This window comes from Schistocerca piceifrons, chromosome 3 (assembly GCF_021461385.2).
Source record: "Schistocerca piceifrons isolate TAMUIC-IGC-003096 chromosome 3, iqSchPice1.1, whole genome shotgun sequence".
Classification (NCBI taxonomy): Eukaryota; Metazoa; Arthropoda; class Insecta; order Orthoptera; family Acrididae; genus Schistocerca; species Schistocerca piceifrons.
The window spans coordinates 265,431,613-265,445,775 of NC_060140.1; the positions used below are offsets into that span (position 1 = coordinate 265,431,613).

The window sequence follows — 14,163 nt, forward strand, 5'->3', positions numbered from 1 at the left end:
ACATGGTGGCGGCGCGCGAGAAGGGCGGCGGCGCGAGCACCGGCAGGCGGCGACGAGGCGGCGGCGGCAGATTGCGACGGCGGCGACCAGACGGCGGCAGGCAGCGGCCGAATGGTGGCGGCGGCGAGCACCGGCAGGCGGCGGCGGCGGCGGCAGTGGCGGCGAGGAAGACCGGATGGCGAGCAGTAGTGACGGCGAGCAGACGACACGGCAAGGAAATGGTGGGGCTCGTCCACGTCGAAGATACACCCTGAGAGTAGCCCAGGCAGTGAGAGTCTTCGATGAAGAAGTGAGGGAATCCAACCCTCGAAAGCCACAACTAACTTCTGCCGTCGAATATATGTAGCGCTACACACTACACAGGCTTGCTTTGCAGGCACAAAGATAAATACTGGCGCCAAAACCTCTTCGTCAGTAAATGAATTAAAAAAAAAAAAAAAAAAAAAAAAAAAAAGCTGGAAGACGAGCTTTTTTCTCCGCCCCGAGTTTCGATCACTGCATTTTCATACATTATCCAACGAAGTAAATACAAATTCCGTATTGTTCATCTTCGAATGTAGCAGCATTTCAATGTACTACGAAAATCCGACTGGCAAGACTGGGGTTTTTGTCAATATGGCCAACTCTACATTCTGATTTTTTTCCTACCTGTGAGAAGAGATGGTTGCTAATAGGAACTTTTATGAATTGTGAATCACATGCAGTATTCTCTTCACCATAAGAATAATACGAATATAAACATTTTGCCATGTATTCTTTCGTGTTGCTGCTATCTCATTTAAATCCTGTCTGCCAAATAAACTACAAAACTAGAGTGAGACAACAGCAAACGCGGAAGAATATACATATCATATCATGTTTATATTCGTATTATTCTTATGCCTAATAGTGATACAGCCAGAAATGAAGCACGGCAATTGACTAGATTTTTAAATCTAAGATGACTAATTTCTGTGCAGAATGTAATGTACTAAAGAGGCGTCTGCAAAGATTTTCAAACGGAGAAAAATTTTCGCTAAACTCTCGTTCAGAACATCTTCTATCATACGCAGTCTGTTATTTGGCTCTTGTTGATCATTATCAAAGAAAGCAGCAGTGTAAGTAACAACAAATAGCAGTCTCTTGCCATTGTTTTGCTAATGAGTCAATTCCTCTCTCTTTTTTTTTTTTTTTTCATTGTAAGCGGCGGTAGCGCACACAAAAGCAAGCCAAGCCGCGAGCGGCGACAGGCCGTGAACACTCATTATCGGAATGCGGCAAACAATGCATGACACAGTATAGTAATGCATTTTCAGCTTAGAGTGACGTTAACACCTATAACAAAGAGAACAGCACTTATGAGATCAAAGAAAAATAAGCAATCAATTCAAACCAGACGAAGCACGTGAAAAAGGAAGGGTACCCGTATTAATACGGACGGAGCGTCTGACGCATAGCAATGGCTACCTGGTAAATCTTAACTGCTAAGCTTACCGCTCGAACCAAACTGCTGTAGCTGTATTGTCATTCATTTGACCTAAATTGTGTCTCTTACTAAAATGGACCAACTTTGTTTCGGTTTGGAGGTGCGGCCTAAAACTTTTCTCTCCCCTTGAATTTCGAGTCTCAAATTTCAAGTGCGGCTTAGATTCGGGAAAATTTTTTTTCCTTGGTTTCGAGTCTCATTTTTCATGTGCGGCTTGGATTCGAGTAAATACGGTAAGTTTATGAAGCTATTCTGAATATAGGTTACATGTATCATGAACAGCAACTGCCCTATAACAGTCTCTCGCAATACTCCCAAAACTACTTTAGCGTATTTTGTATTGACTTTTTTATTCTCTTTTGTCAGTTATTGTACAAGATACAATAAGATATGATATAATTAGGTGAAAACTGATACCATGCACACACATTTTTTGTGATAATATAGGTATATATTTGTGGTTAAGTTACATAAAATAGTTTAGAATTGTGTTATAGAAACTAATAGCCTACTTCCCTGAAATTATTTTATACACACAAACAAGAAGAGAATTATATTTTCTGTAGTGATAAAATATGGAATCTTACATAGTGCGTTTCTGAAACCCGTAGTCAATCTACAGTTTATAGCAGGTGAATTCTTACAATTGCTGTAAAATTTTAAACAGCTTGTAAGCAGTACTTAAATATCTGTGTGGGTTGCTTCCCAATGAATTCCCAAGCCATAACAGCAGCTATGAATTAAATAAGCCTTCAATCTGACTTTAAGATGTGATTATAATATCTAGATATTTAATTTATTTCAGGAGCTTTTGTTAAATTTTTTAACCTTAATGTAGTGTTCATCTCTAAATGACACTTGTTTTTTGCCTGTTCAGTCAACAGATTCCTTTTCTTGTCATATTTTACAAACATGAATATCTTCATTCCTGCAGAACAGATATCCAATATCAGATGCATACCTCTTAATGAACATAACTGTGTTAAATAAACAGGGCGTTCCAAAATTACATCAACAGACTCTGAGAGGATGTTGAAGGTGTCTTGAGGAACAAAATGGGGGTAGGAACCAGAAACATCGTCCAATGATGCTACAGAGTTTTAAGGTTACAAGTGCCAGTGCCTGCCACTAGGTTAACCCTTCGGCAGCAGACATGACTTTTTATACTGACAGACCGTGTATTAATAAATAATAAGGTACCTATTTTAAGTTAAATGATATTTATTGGTTTAGGTAGTAAGCTATTTGCCACTCTTATGCTTTTGTTAAAATGTGTTTGGAATACATTGCAACCTATATTGGTACATAATTATAAAAAAAAATTATTGAATCTGTTGGAGTAATGTATTTGCTGATTTCTGAAGTAATTTTATCCAATGTAATATAATACTCCATGAGGTGGTAGGAGGGGGGGGGGGGGGGCTTTAGCCCCCGTAGCCCCTTCCTTGCCACCGCCCCTGGATGAGGGTATGTATTCTTCAGATGTTCGTGGACATTAACATCAAAGTGAGCTGGTGTACTGCCATGTTGAAATCAACCTTTCATGGACAACAAGGGGTACAGTCTCTGAGAACTGAGGCAGCACATCTCAGAGGAATGGATCAGCCAAATGGGAGGTAGCAAATAAGATCATACACTCCTGGAAATGGAAAAAAGAACACATTGACACCGGTGTGTCAGACCCACCATACTTGCTCTGGACACTGCGAGAGGGCTGTACAAGCAATGATCACACGCACGGCACAGCGGACACACCAGGAACCGTGGTGTTGGCCGTCGAATGGCGCTAGCTGCGCAGCATTTGTGCACCGCCGCCGTCAGTGTCAGCCAGTTTGCCGTGGCATATGGAGCTCCATCGCAGTCTTTAACACTGGTAGCATGCCGCGACAGCGTGGACGTGAACCGTATGTGCAGTTGACGGACTTTGAGCGAGAGCGTATAGTGGGCATGCGGGAGGCCGGGTGGACGTACTGCCGAATTGCTCAACACGTGGGGCGTGAGGTCTCCACAGTACATCGATGTTGTCGCCAGTGGTCGGCGGAAGGTGCACGTGCCCGTCGACCTGGGACCGGACCGCAGCGACGCACGGATGCACGCCAAGACTGTAGGATCCTACGCAGTGCCGTAGGGGACCGCACCGCCACTTCCCAGCAAATTAGGGACACTGTTGCTCCTGGGGTATCGGCGAGGACCATTCGCAACGTCTCCATGAAGCTGGGCTACGGTCCCGCACACTGTTAGGCCGTCTTCCGCTCACGCCCCAACATCGTGCAGCCCGCCTCCAGTGGTGTCGCGACAGGCGTGAATGGAGGGACGAATGGAGATGTGTCGTCTTCAGCGATGAGAGTCGCTTCTGCCTTGGTGCCAATGATGGTCGTATGCGTGTTTGGCGCTGTGCAGGTGAGCGCCACAATCAGGACTGCATACGACCGAGGCACACAGGGCCAACACTCGGCATCATGGTGTGGGGAGCGATCTCCTACACTGGCCGTACACCACTGGTGATTGTCGAGGGGACACTGAATAGTGCACGGTACATCCAAACCGTCATCGAACCCATCGTTCTACCATTCCTAGACCGGCAAGGGAACTTGCTGTTCCAACAGGACAATGCACGTCCGCATGTATCCCGTGCCACCCAACGTGCTCTAGAAGGTGTAAGTCAACTACCCTGGCCAGCAAGATCTCCGGATCTGTCCCCCATTGAGCATGTTTGGGACTGGATGAAGCGTCGTCTCACGCGGTCTGCACGTCCAGCACGAACGCTGGTCCAACTGAGGCGCCAGGTGGAAATGGCATGGCAAGCCGTTCCACAGGACTACATCCAGCATCTCTACGATCGTCTCCATGGGAAAATAGCAGCCTGCATTGCTGTGAAAGGTGGATATACACTGTACTAGTGCCGACATTGTGCATGCTCTGTTGCCTGTGTCTATGTGCCTGTGGTTCTGTCAGTGTGATCATGTGATGTATCTGACCCCAGGAATGTGTCAATAAAGTTTCCCCTTCCTGGGACAATGAATTCTTGGTGTTCTTATTTCAATTTCCAGGAGTGTATTAGATGATCTTGAACAATGTCTGCCCATTTGGTGACAGAGAATTGTTGCTGGTGGCCACCAATGTGAGTGGCGCAGGGATTGTCCTCACTCCAGAAATGGCTGCTGCAGCTGTTTCAAACACCATCACAGGTGACTGAGACCTCGTCTTGTACAAAGATAAGCACTACAGTGCTTCAGTGGATAATCCACCGTCAGAAGTGAACGTGGGGTCTTGCTTGCACACATTCTTTATTATAGGGGAGTAATACCTGTTCCACCAGTACTCTCCACACTGTATCCTTCAAAGTGTGCATTTCATGGGTAAGTTAACCAGTGTGTATAAGTGAGTGGTCAGGCATATGATCCAACACCAACAGTCTGCTATTCAGATATGGCTTTAGAGGGAACCTTGTGAGCTCTCTGCGGTGTGAATGAACTCATCTCTCGTAAGCTGCTATTCACGGAGATAAACTTCTTCCAATTAAGATTACACCTGTTGAAAAAGCGTTCTCTGTACCTTTGTGCTGCTTTATGAGCACTGCATCCTGCAGCGCTGTACATTAAAGGCATCTCTGCCAACTCTTGTGATGAGTATGTGTAACATACTGTACACAGTAGTACACCTCACTGTGGACACATCACAGGCTGTCTGATGCAATGGACAATTGATGCCAGGGATAGTGACATGCACATAGCACATGTTCATATGTCAGTGTGACGCATGTAGTTGTCACATGACACTTGTGGTATGAGTTGTGTACTCTACCTCAGTTTGGCAGTCAGGGGTGTATGCAGTTTATCACCTGCTGCCTGTTCCAGAGTACAAGACACACCAAGGATCTTCACAAGAGTTTGGAAAAACTGTTTGCATCATTGCAATGTATGCATTGAGAGTAGCAGTCATCACTTTGAACAATTACTGTGAGCTATGTTGTCATTACACTGTGTATGTTCACAAGACAATAAACACGCATTTCCAACCATTGGTTCCCTATCTCATTATAATCAGCTGTGGACCCTCTAATGTGAAATGTGTTTTATTCATCCCATACCATACACGATTTCAGAACATATATCCGATGTATAGGAGACATGTCAAGGTTACAATTAGCTTGTTTGAAATTTTATCACATTTGGAATAATACCTTGTGGAGAATTTACTTATTTAAAATTTGTCAAACTTACAGTATTTACATCTACTATAACTATCAAAATTTTTATTCCATTTTAGGGATCAAGCTCAAAATATCACTTCATTCTTCATGAAATCTTTCACAGAGTAGCAGCATTGTTCAATTAGAAAATCATGTATCTTGCTTTTTAAAATATTTATCTTCATACTCATTATGTTATATCCTTTTATTGTGTTGTGAATTTTCATGGTTATAAACTGAGGAGTCTGAGCACGCAGTTTTAAGTGATGTGAGATGAGCATAAAGTTTTCTTTACACCTTGTGTTCCATGAGTGTTCAAAATGATTTTTTTTAATAGATCAGCTCTGCTGTATAGGAAAAGAACCACCTCAAAGGTGTATAAAGAGGAGACAGTTAATATTTTTAGGTCTTTAAACAATGGTTGACATGATGCCCTCAGCTGTGCAGAACACATGTTGCAAATTATTCTTTTTTGCAACTTTCTACACCTGGTTCAGTTTGGCCCAAAGAGTTTGAGACACCCTTTATTACAGAAAACTGTATCAAAATCCCTACAGTAGTACCTGATATTAGCCTTGACATACAAACAGAAAAATTTGTTGAAGGGCTATAATTTATAAGTTGGTGTAGATGGTAAGGGCAGTATTCCTGTTTCACCGTATAGTGATTTGCAGGATGTTCCATTTTGTACTGCTTGTAATTCTTAAAATTCATTGATGAAAAAAGAAAATAAATTCTTCTCAGGTAGTGTTTGTGTCAGTAATTTTCAAGAAATCTCTTTATGTAACATACTGTGCTTAGCTGCTTCGAGACATTTTCATTGTGCATTTCATCAGAAATCATCCAGGAGTCAATTGCCAAGAAATTCTGCGGTGAATACTGACTGAGTTTTTTTAAAGTGCACTGCTTGTTTGTGCTATGGAATTCTTATTTGCTGGAATATGAAAGCTTAACATGAGAGCTTCGTTTCCACATTACTCTTTACTAGGTGAAGTCAGAGGTGGAAGACCTGCCCAAACCATACACTCGGCACTTCCTATTCCAGTCCTGTCAAAGGCTTATCCTACCATCTGAGGCACTGGGCCACTTCTGAGAGTAGCCAGGGCATATACCAACTCTGCTGCAGTTATTGCACAGCTTTTTCTTTTGGTATGACTACTACCAGCCAGCTGTCCATCAGGATGAACGGCCACCACCAAACTGTGGCAAAGAGCATGGTAGACTATCTTGTGGCACAACATGCAACTAAACATAACACATTTGATTTCAATGGCTGCTTCACAAGCAGGTCCTCCCCTTCACTATCCGCTTAACTGAACTGCACAGACAGGAGTTATCCTTACAACACATTCCCTGCTCCTAAAATTATCACGGCCTCAACCTACAGTAACCTACTGTCCTCACACCCTCCACCCATCAGTTCCCTTCCCTTCTGTCATATCACATCCTTCCTGTTCATGCTCTCTCACTCTCATTGTGTGCCACACTTTGCCAGTTGCACACATCTTTCCCTGTCCCTGCTCCTCACCTCTCCTTTCCTGCTTCCCCTACCCCCCACCCACCCATAGCCTCAGCCTCCTGACACTGGGCCTGACAGTGAGAGTCCCCCCCCCCCCCGACCCCCCATGCCTCCATCTAGTGCATATGGTATTCTTCTCTCTCCTCACCTGTACCCTGCTATCCCTCTCACTTCCCTGCCCCACTCCAGATTGCTGCTCTGTGTGACAGCCCCATTCTGGTTCAAGTTGCTGGTCATGTGCACATGAGGTGTGCTTGCTTTTCTGAAGAAGGCTTTGGCTAAAACCTAAACTTGCAACAGTCTTTTTGTTGTGCCTGTCTGCAATTCAATATGTTGCCTTTATGATGAATAACAATCTATCCTTTTCCTAATATTGTTGATACTATAACCTGGAGTTTTCATTGTTATTTTTTCTAGGTGATGTACCAAGATGATGTTTGAACCCACTCTTTCAAAGTGTAGGTCCAGTATTTTAATCACAATATCAACTCTCCCAGTTAGGATGCGTAGGAACATGATACTTAAAGGGAAATAGTCCAGTAAACTACAAATATATCAAAACCATTGAACCGTTTTATTAAGAATTGTTTTTACTTTGTACATCTGTGGAGTTTATAAAATCTGAGTGATTAATGCACAACTTTGTGGTCTTACTCAATCTGTGGTGCAAAATGTGTAATCAGATATGTCCAGTATGCTGCATCATTTAATGCGAGAGTCTTGTTTAATAGTTTGTGGCAGTATGTAGCATCAAAAACAAACATCTATGGTATCTATTGATACTGCCATATGCATATAATTACACATTATTTCAGTTGTAATACTAACAACAATGTCCATAAATTTTGTTACTGCTGTGGCTTAATTGAAAAGATTAACTCTTTGAAATGTCTTTCAGAAGGCTCTGCTTTTGAAGTGCCTCCAATGGTGCACACCAAACAACACCATAATGAGACGCAGTTACAGTCCATTTACATTAATTTCTTTCTAGGAAACAACTATTTAAGATTTCTTCTTTTAGTGACAAAAAGAGAGTTGTTTGTTTGTTGTCTGAATATCAGACATTACATTCTGAAGGCAAGTGAGCTGAGCATCATGATATAGAATAAGACAAGATCATCTCTGAGTGCCTCATGAAAGTCATGTGCTTTTGGACAACAGCAGTAAAATGACAACTGTTTGGGAACTGTGTGCTTCAGAGGCATAATGCATGCTATAACTGCCACACAGTCATACATCATTTTCATCACAAAACTCTATTTCTTCAGTATTATTATGAAGGTGCTGCAGTTCAATCTGTTCTTGGGACACTTTAATGCTATCGATGCACCCTCTGAACCCAACATAGAAAGGAGCAGGAAGACCAGCTGGAAGGACAGCGGCACCACCTGAGGACAGAAGGATAAATGATACACAATCTTAAATATGTTTCAAATAAAAATAGTATTTATCTATAGCAAACAAATATGTTTTCATTGATACTGCCCCACATACACTTTCTAATACAAATTATTGCAAAGAACTAGCAATTTTGCATGAAATGCCACAGTTTTATTTTAGTTATCATATGCAATGAAATGGATAGAAACATGTAGTTGATAATTTTGTAGACTGTGAGTTACTATGTTTACTTAAAGATGGTGGCTAGTATTGATATACGTAGTGTTCATGCGAAAAAAGTGAAAATTATACCGATAAAAACAGTGTGTGCGTGAACTGTAATGATGAAATCAGAAAGTTAAATGATCGTGTAAGTAAGCTGCAACTAAACATTAATAAGCTGATGAGCAAACTAAAAAAACTTACATCTGAAAAGTGTGAACTGACAGCAAACTTGCCTCACGGTAACTTTGAAATTCCAGGCAAAGTGAAAAACAAAGTAATTTTTTTTAAATTACTGCTTCCAGTCACAAAATACCACATTCTCAATGAAGCTTATTAAATGAAACTAATATCGTGTTCACAAGCAGATTCCGTGTGCAATCAACACGCAAGATAAGAAACACTGTGCACATGATAAAACTCATTTGCGAGCTGAATATGAAACTACAAATACGCAGAGTGATACATCCGAAATAATGCTTAACAACTCAATTACTATTATGAAAGAGAAAGAGTCTGCTAGACCTGAACACTTGTGTGACTTAAATATCAAGTGTTTGTTCAACACTGATACTAAATGTTTTGGCTATAAAGCTGGCGGCCCTTCTAAACATGCAAAGAAACCTGAACAAAAAAAAAAAGTAGTAGTTATGGCAGACAGTCATGGTCATGGATTTGCTTGCCTTCTGAATGGTCAATCCAGTGTACAAACAATCTCTTACATAAATCCTGGTGCTTCTATGTCAGAAGTTTTCAAGTATGTACAATCCACAGACTTTGCTGACTTATCCTCTGAAGACTTTGTTGTGCTATTTGGTGGGTCAAATGCCATGTACAAAAACGAAACTTACAACAAAAAGTAAAAAAGTGCTTAGGACAGTTGACACACACAAATGTTTTAGTGCTGAACATCCCACATTGGCATGACTTACCATTTTGGTCATGCATAAATAAAGAAATAATTAATGACAACCACCAAATTTCATTTCTTTGTAAACATTTCAGAAATGTACAACTTGTAAATGTTAACAATATTGGGCACAGATTCCACACATTACATGGATTCCATTAACAACATGGGGAAAAACCTGCCTGTCCAAAAAATTAAAGAAATTATCAACAAGAGACATCAAACACTCAAAAGCAAAATCATCCTAGACTCCCCCCCCCCCCCCCCCCCCCCATTATCCAAAGGAAAGGAAACAATGCCAGCAAGACGCCAGTCACCAACATCAACGATAACGAAAGAAAAAACAAGGTGCCTTCAATATTCAGTCACAGCAACAACAATGAATGCAGTAACAGCTCCACCAATTGCAGACCCAGTTCTAAACCAGCAGCAAAATCATCAGCAGCAGGATCAACAACCAGAACAGCTGAACAACTAACAGGGGAGCTAGACACAGAAGAAAATTCTGCAGCAGATGATATTAGAAGAATAAGTGATTTAGGGAAAAGAAAAGTAGTATCTCCGGTACACCTGAACGATTTTTTACTGACAAGATAAAGGTAAATGATCAATTAAATATGCCAAAGTCTAAACAATCTTTTAATTTCATGCTGATTCATCAAAATGTCCAATCATTGCAAAACAAAAGTAAGTGAACTCGAAATTTTATTTACTGATGAGTTAAAAAATGCTTCTGTAATGTGTATAACTGAACACTGGCTGCCTAAAGATGCAATGCCAGTCACAAAACTTGCAGACTTCACTCTTTCATAATCATTCTCTAGAACTACATCTAGTCATGGAGGGTCATGTGTATTTGTTAAAATTGGTATTGATTATTGTAACATAAAACCTAATGAACTGTTAGCTGAAGAGAAAGTCTTTGAAGTATCTGCATTTGAGCTCTCCGCATTAAAATTAATAATCATCTGTGTATATAGAAGCTCTGATGGGTACTTAAATGATTCCTGTCATCAACTAGAAGCAGCTTTAAACACCATGAAAAACCTCAACAAAACAATGATCATATGGGGAGATTTTAATATTGATTTTCAAGAAATCTCAAAAGACCAGCAAACTGTAATGGCCCTACTGGGAACATATAACATAAAAGCCACCATAGATTCTCCTACAAGAGTTACATCAACAATAAGCTCACAATTCAGCAGATATTAATAAACACAAATGTAAATCACAAATTCTGTGCTGGAAAGCTCAGTACTGGCTCCAGTGACCACTATACACAGTTTATTGTTTTACATACCCCAAGCAAAACAAATGAGAAAGAGGAACTTGTAAAAGAAACAAGAAAATTCAGTAACAAACAAAGGTTTTTATACAGAGACTAAGTGAAGAAACCTGGTATGAAGTGTATACTTGTGAAAATACCAATAAAAAGTTTGAAAAATTCATGGAAATCTTCATGTCATACTTTGAAGCTGCATTTCCATTAAAATAACAAAAATGTCAACTTAACTTCAACAAGAACAAATGGATTACAACAGGTATTAGAATCTCTTATGCAAAGAAGAGAAGATTACACAGTATAGTAAAGACACAGAACATGTCTCATGAATTTCATTTATACCTGAAGAATTACAAGAGGATCCTCAAAAATGTAGTAAGGAAAGCTAAAACAATGGCAAATGATAAATACATTGAAAATTTAAAAAAATGCTAAAGCTGTATGGGAAGTTATAAAAAATCAAACAGCAAGTGAAACCAAACAGGATAAAAATATAAACTTATGTTATGAAGGACAAACGATTTCTTGCAGAGACTTTCAACAAATATTTAGCAAACGTAAGTGAACAGTTGGCGAGTGGACTTGAAGAACACAACAAAATAACATATCCATCATACAATAGCATAAGAAATATGTCTAAATCATTGTTCCTTTCACCTACAAATACAGAAGAAATTTTATCAGTTATAAAAACCTCGAAAACAGGGTACTCATGAGGAATTGATGGAATAACAGATGCGATTATTAAAAAATGCTGTCTTGTCTTAGCTGAACCCTTGACACACTTGTGCAAAAGCTCACTGGCACCAGGAACCTTCCCTTCATGCTTAAAACAGCAAAACTGAAACCACTGCTCAAAAACGGAAATCCTAAAGACCTTTTAGGCCCTACTGCCTGTTTTTTCAAAAAATTTTTAAGAGATTGTCTGATTTCCTAAATAAACATAAAATTCTCTCTCTCTCACAGCATGGTTTCAGGAAAGGCTATTCAACTGAGAGTGCAATATTTCAATTTCTTAATGAAATCTATGCCTGCTACGTGATAAGGATCTTAAAAAGTTGTTGCAGCAAAGCCAGCATGTTAAGTGTATACTACTCCTATGTGCATTCTGTAATTAAAAATGGCATAATCTTCTGGGGCAATGCAATAACACATATTAAACTTTTCAGGATGCAAAAGAGAATATTAAGAATTATTGAAGAGGTAAACAATAGGAAATCATGCAGATCCATAATTAAAAAAAAAGTTCAATTCTTCCTCTTCCTTGCATTTTTATCTACGAAATATCAGTTTTCATAAAACAATATATTGATAGACACCCAGATATCTTATTAAAAAATGAAGCTATACATGCATACAATACAAGACAAAAATCTGATCTTCATATGAAACAGGTGAGAACATCATTGTGCCAAAAAGGCACTCTACATATTAGGATAAAAATTTACAATAATCTGCCTAACCATATTAAATCAATAAGTAAATTCAGTAGTTTTAAGGCTGAGCTAAAGGCATATTTAATTGATCATTGCTTTTACAGTCTGACAGAGGACCTAGAAACCAAACAACAAAAATAAATAAGCATTATGAATATTCTACTTTCCACGTTGTCTCTAATGTTTGTTGTATATATTCTTTGCTAAATTAATTAAATATCTAGTCCTTAGGAATGCAATACAAATTGTATTTTATGTTAAGACTTAATCATGTCCAATATACTTGTATATATTCCATACAGGTAGGATTAGAAGGACTAAATAAATAAAAAGTAAATATTACTTACAATGCTTCTGAGTAAAAGTTTGTAAGTTCACAAAAAAATCTGTACACATAAGAGTGTTGCCACAGAAATAACTAATATAATTACCAAATGAAACTATAAGGCTACAGAAACCTTTTCCAACATCAAACATCTGTGATATATAAACAGACTGAAGCGATGAATGAAGATCTGCACAAAGGCTGGGATTCAAACCCTGCTTAAAAACTAATTTCAACCGTGTGTGTGCAATTATCAGTATATTTATGCAATTTAGTCTGAAGAGTTAATATATTTTTCTGTCTTTATTAGGTGATACTAATAATGGAAAATGAAATTTCAATGAAATAAAAAAGATATACTGATGAGCCTGAAATATGACCATAACTCTATGTTAATAAGGAGAAAGGTGAATTAGCACTTGAAATGCAGCCACAGATTTGGCACTGATGGACCCATAATATACCTATGTAATTCATTTTACAAGGTTAAACAAAGAAATTTTCCAATATATTGGCTGTAGATAGACACATTAAAGCAGGATAGAATTGGTATTAACAGACAAATAAATTTACTTTGCCAAGGATGCCCTCTAGAGATATTTTTCTAGAACAGTGCTAGAAAAACACATGAATTTCTTCTTCAGTGCTGTCTTCATTCCACTTATCTGTTTGGTTGTCAGTAATGTTGCTTTCTCCCCACTTTTGTCTTATATCCATCTGTTGATCCACACACTCAAGGTAGCTGTCTTACTTATTGCAGCACATGAAGAATGAGTGTTTACTTACCTCTGTGCATGCTGTAACTAATCTAATCTGGTCCCCATGATCCTGAAAGGAGCAATATGTAGGGGCTGTAGTTCATTCATAGACTTGTCATTTAAAGCTCGTTTTTTAAACTTTGTAAGTAGGCTTTCTTGGGATGGTTTACATCTATCTTCAAGTGTGCACCAGTTCAGTTCTTTCTACATAGCTGTAACATGCTCCCATGGGTCAAACAAATTACTGTCCTTCTCTGCATATGCTCAGTATCCTGTGCTAGTCATATTTCGTGCAGTTTCCACATACTTGATCATTATTCTAGCATGGGTCATATGACTGAATGACAAGAAATCTCTTTTGTAGGATGATTGCATTTCCCTAGAATTCTACTAATAAACCAAAGTCCCCTATCTTCTTTACCCACGACTGAGCCTAAGTGATTGTTCCATTTCATGTCCCTACAAAGTGTCACACACATTTATTTGTATGGGTTTACTGGTCCCAGCTGAGACTAGTTGATACTGTAGCAATAAGATACTATATTTTTTTTCATTTTGTGAAGTGTACTACTTTACATTTTTGAACATTTAAAGCAAGTTGCCAATCTTTGCACCACTTTGAATCCCCTACCAAAAAAGCCTCAGTTGAGTCACAAATTTTGCTTGATACT

General features: G+C 39.2%; 1 protein-coding gene across 1 annotated transcript in view; it reads right to left on the reverse strand.

Moving 5' to 3' along the window:
• Positions 1–7,731: 7,731 nt before the first annotated feature.
• LOC124788576 (agrin-like) overlaps positions 7,732–14,163 on the reverse strand; it is a 293,248-nt gene continuing 286,816 nt past the window's right edge. Inside the window, exon 26 of the mRNA XM_047255847.1 lies at positions 7,732–8,564. Coding sequence (XP_047111803.1) covers positions 8,407–8,564 — 158 coding nt within the window. The 3' untranslated portion in view covers positions 7,732–8,406. The remainder of the gene's footprint in view (positions 8,565–14,163) is intronic.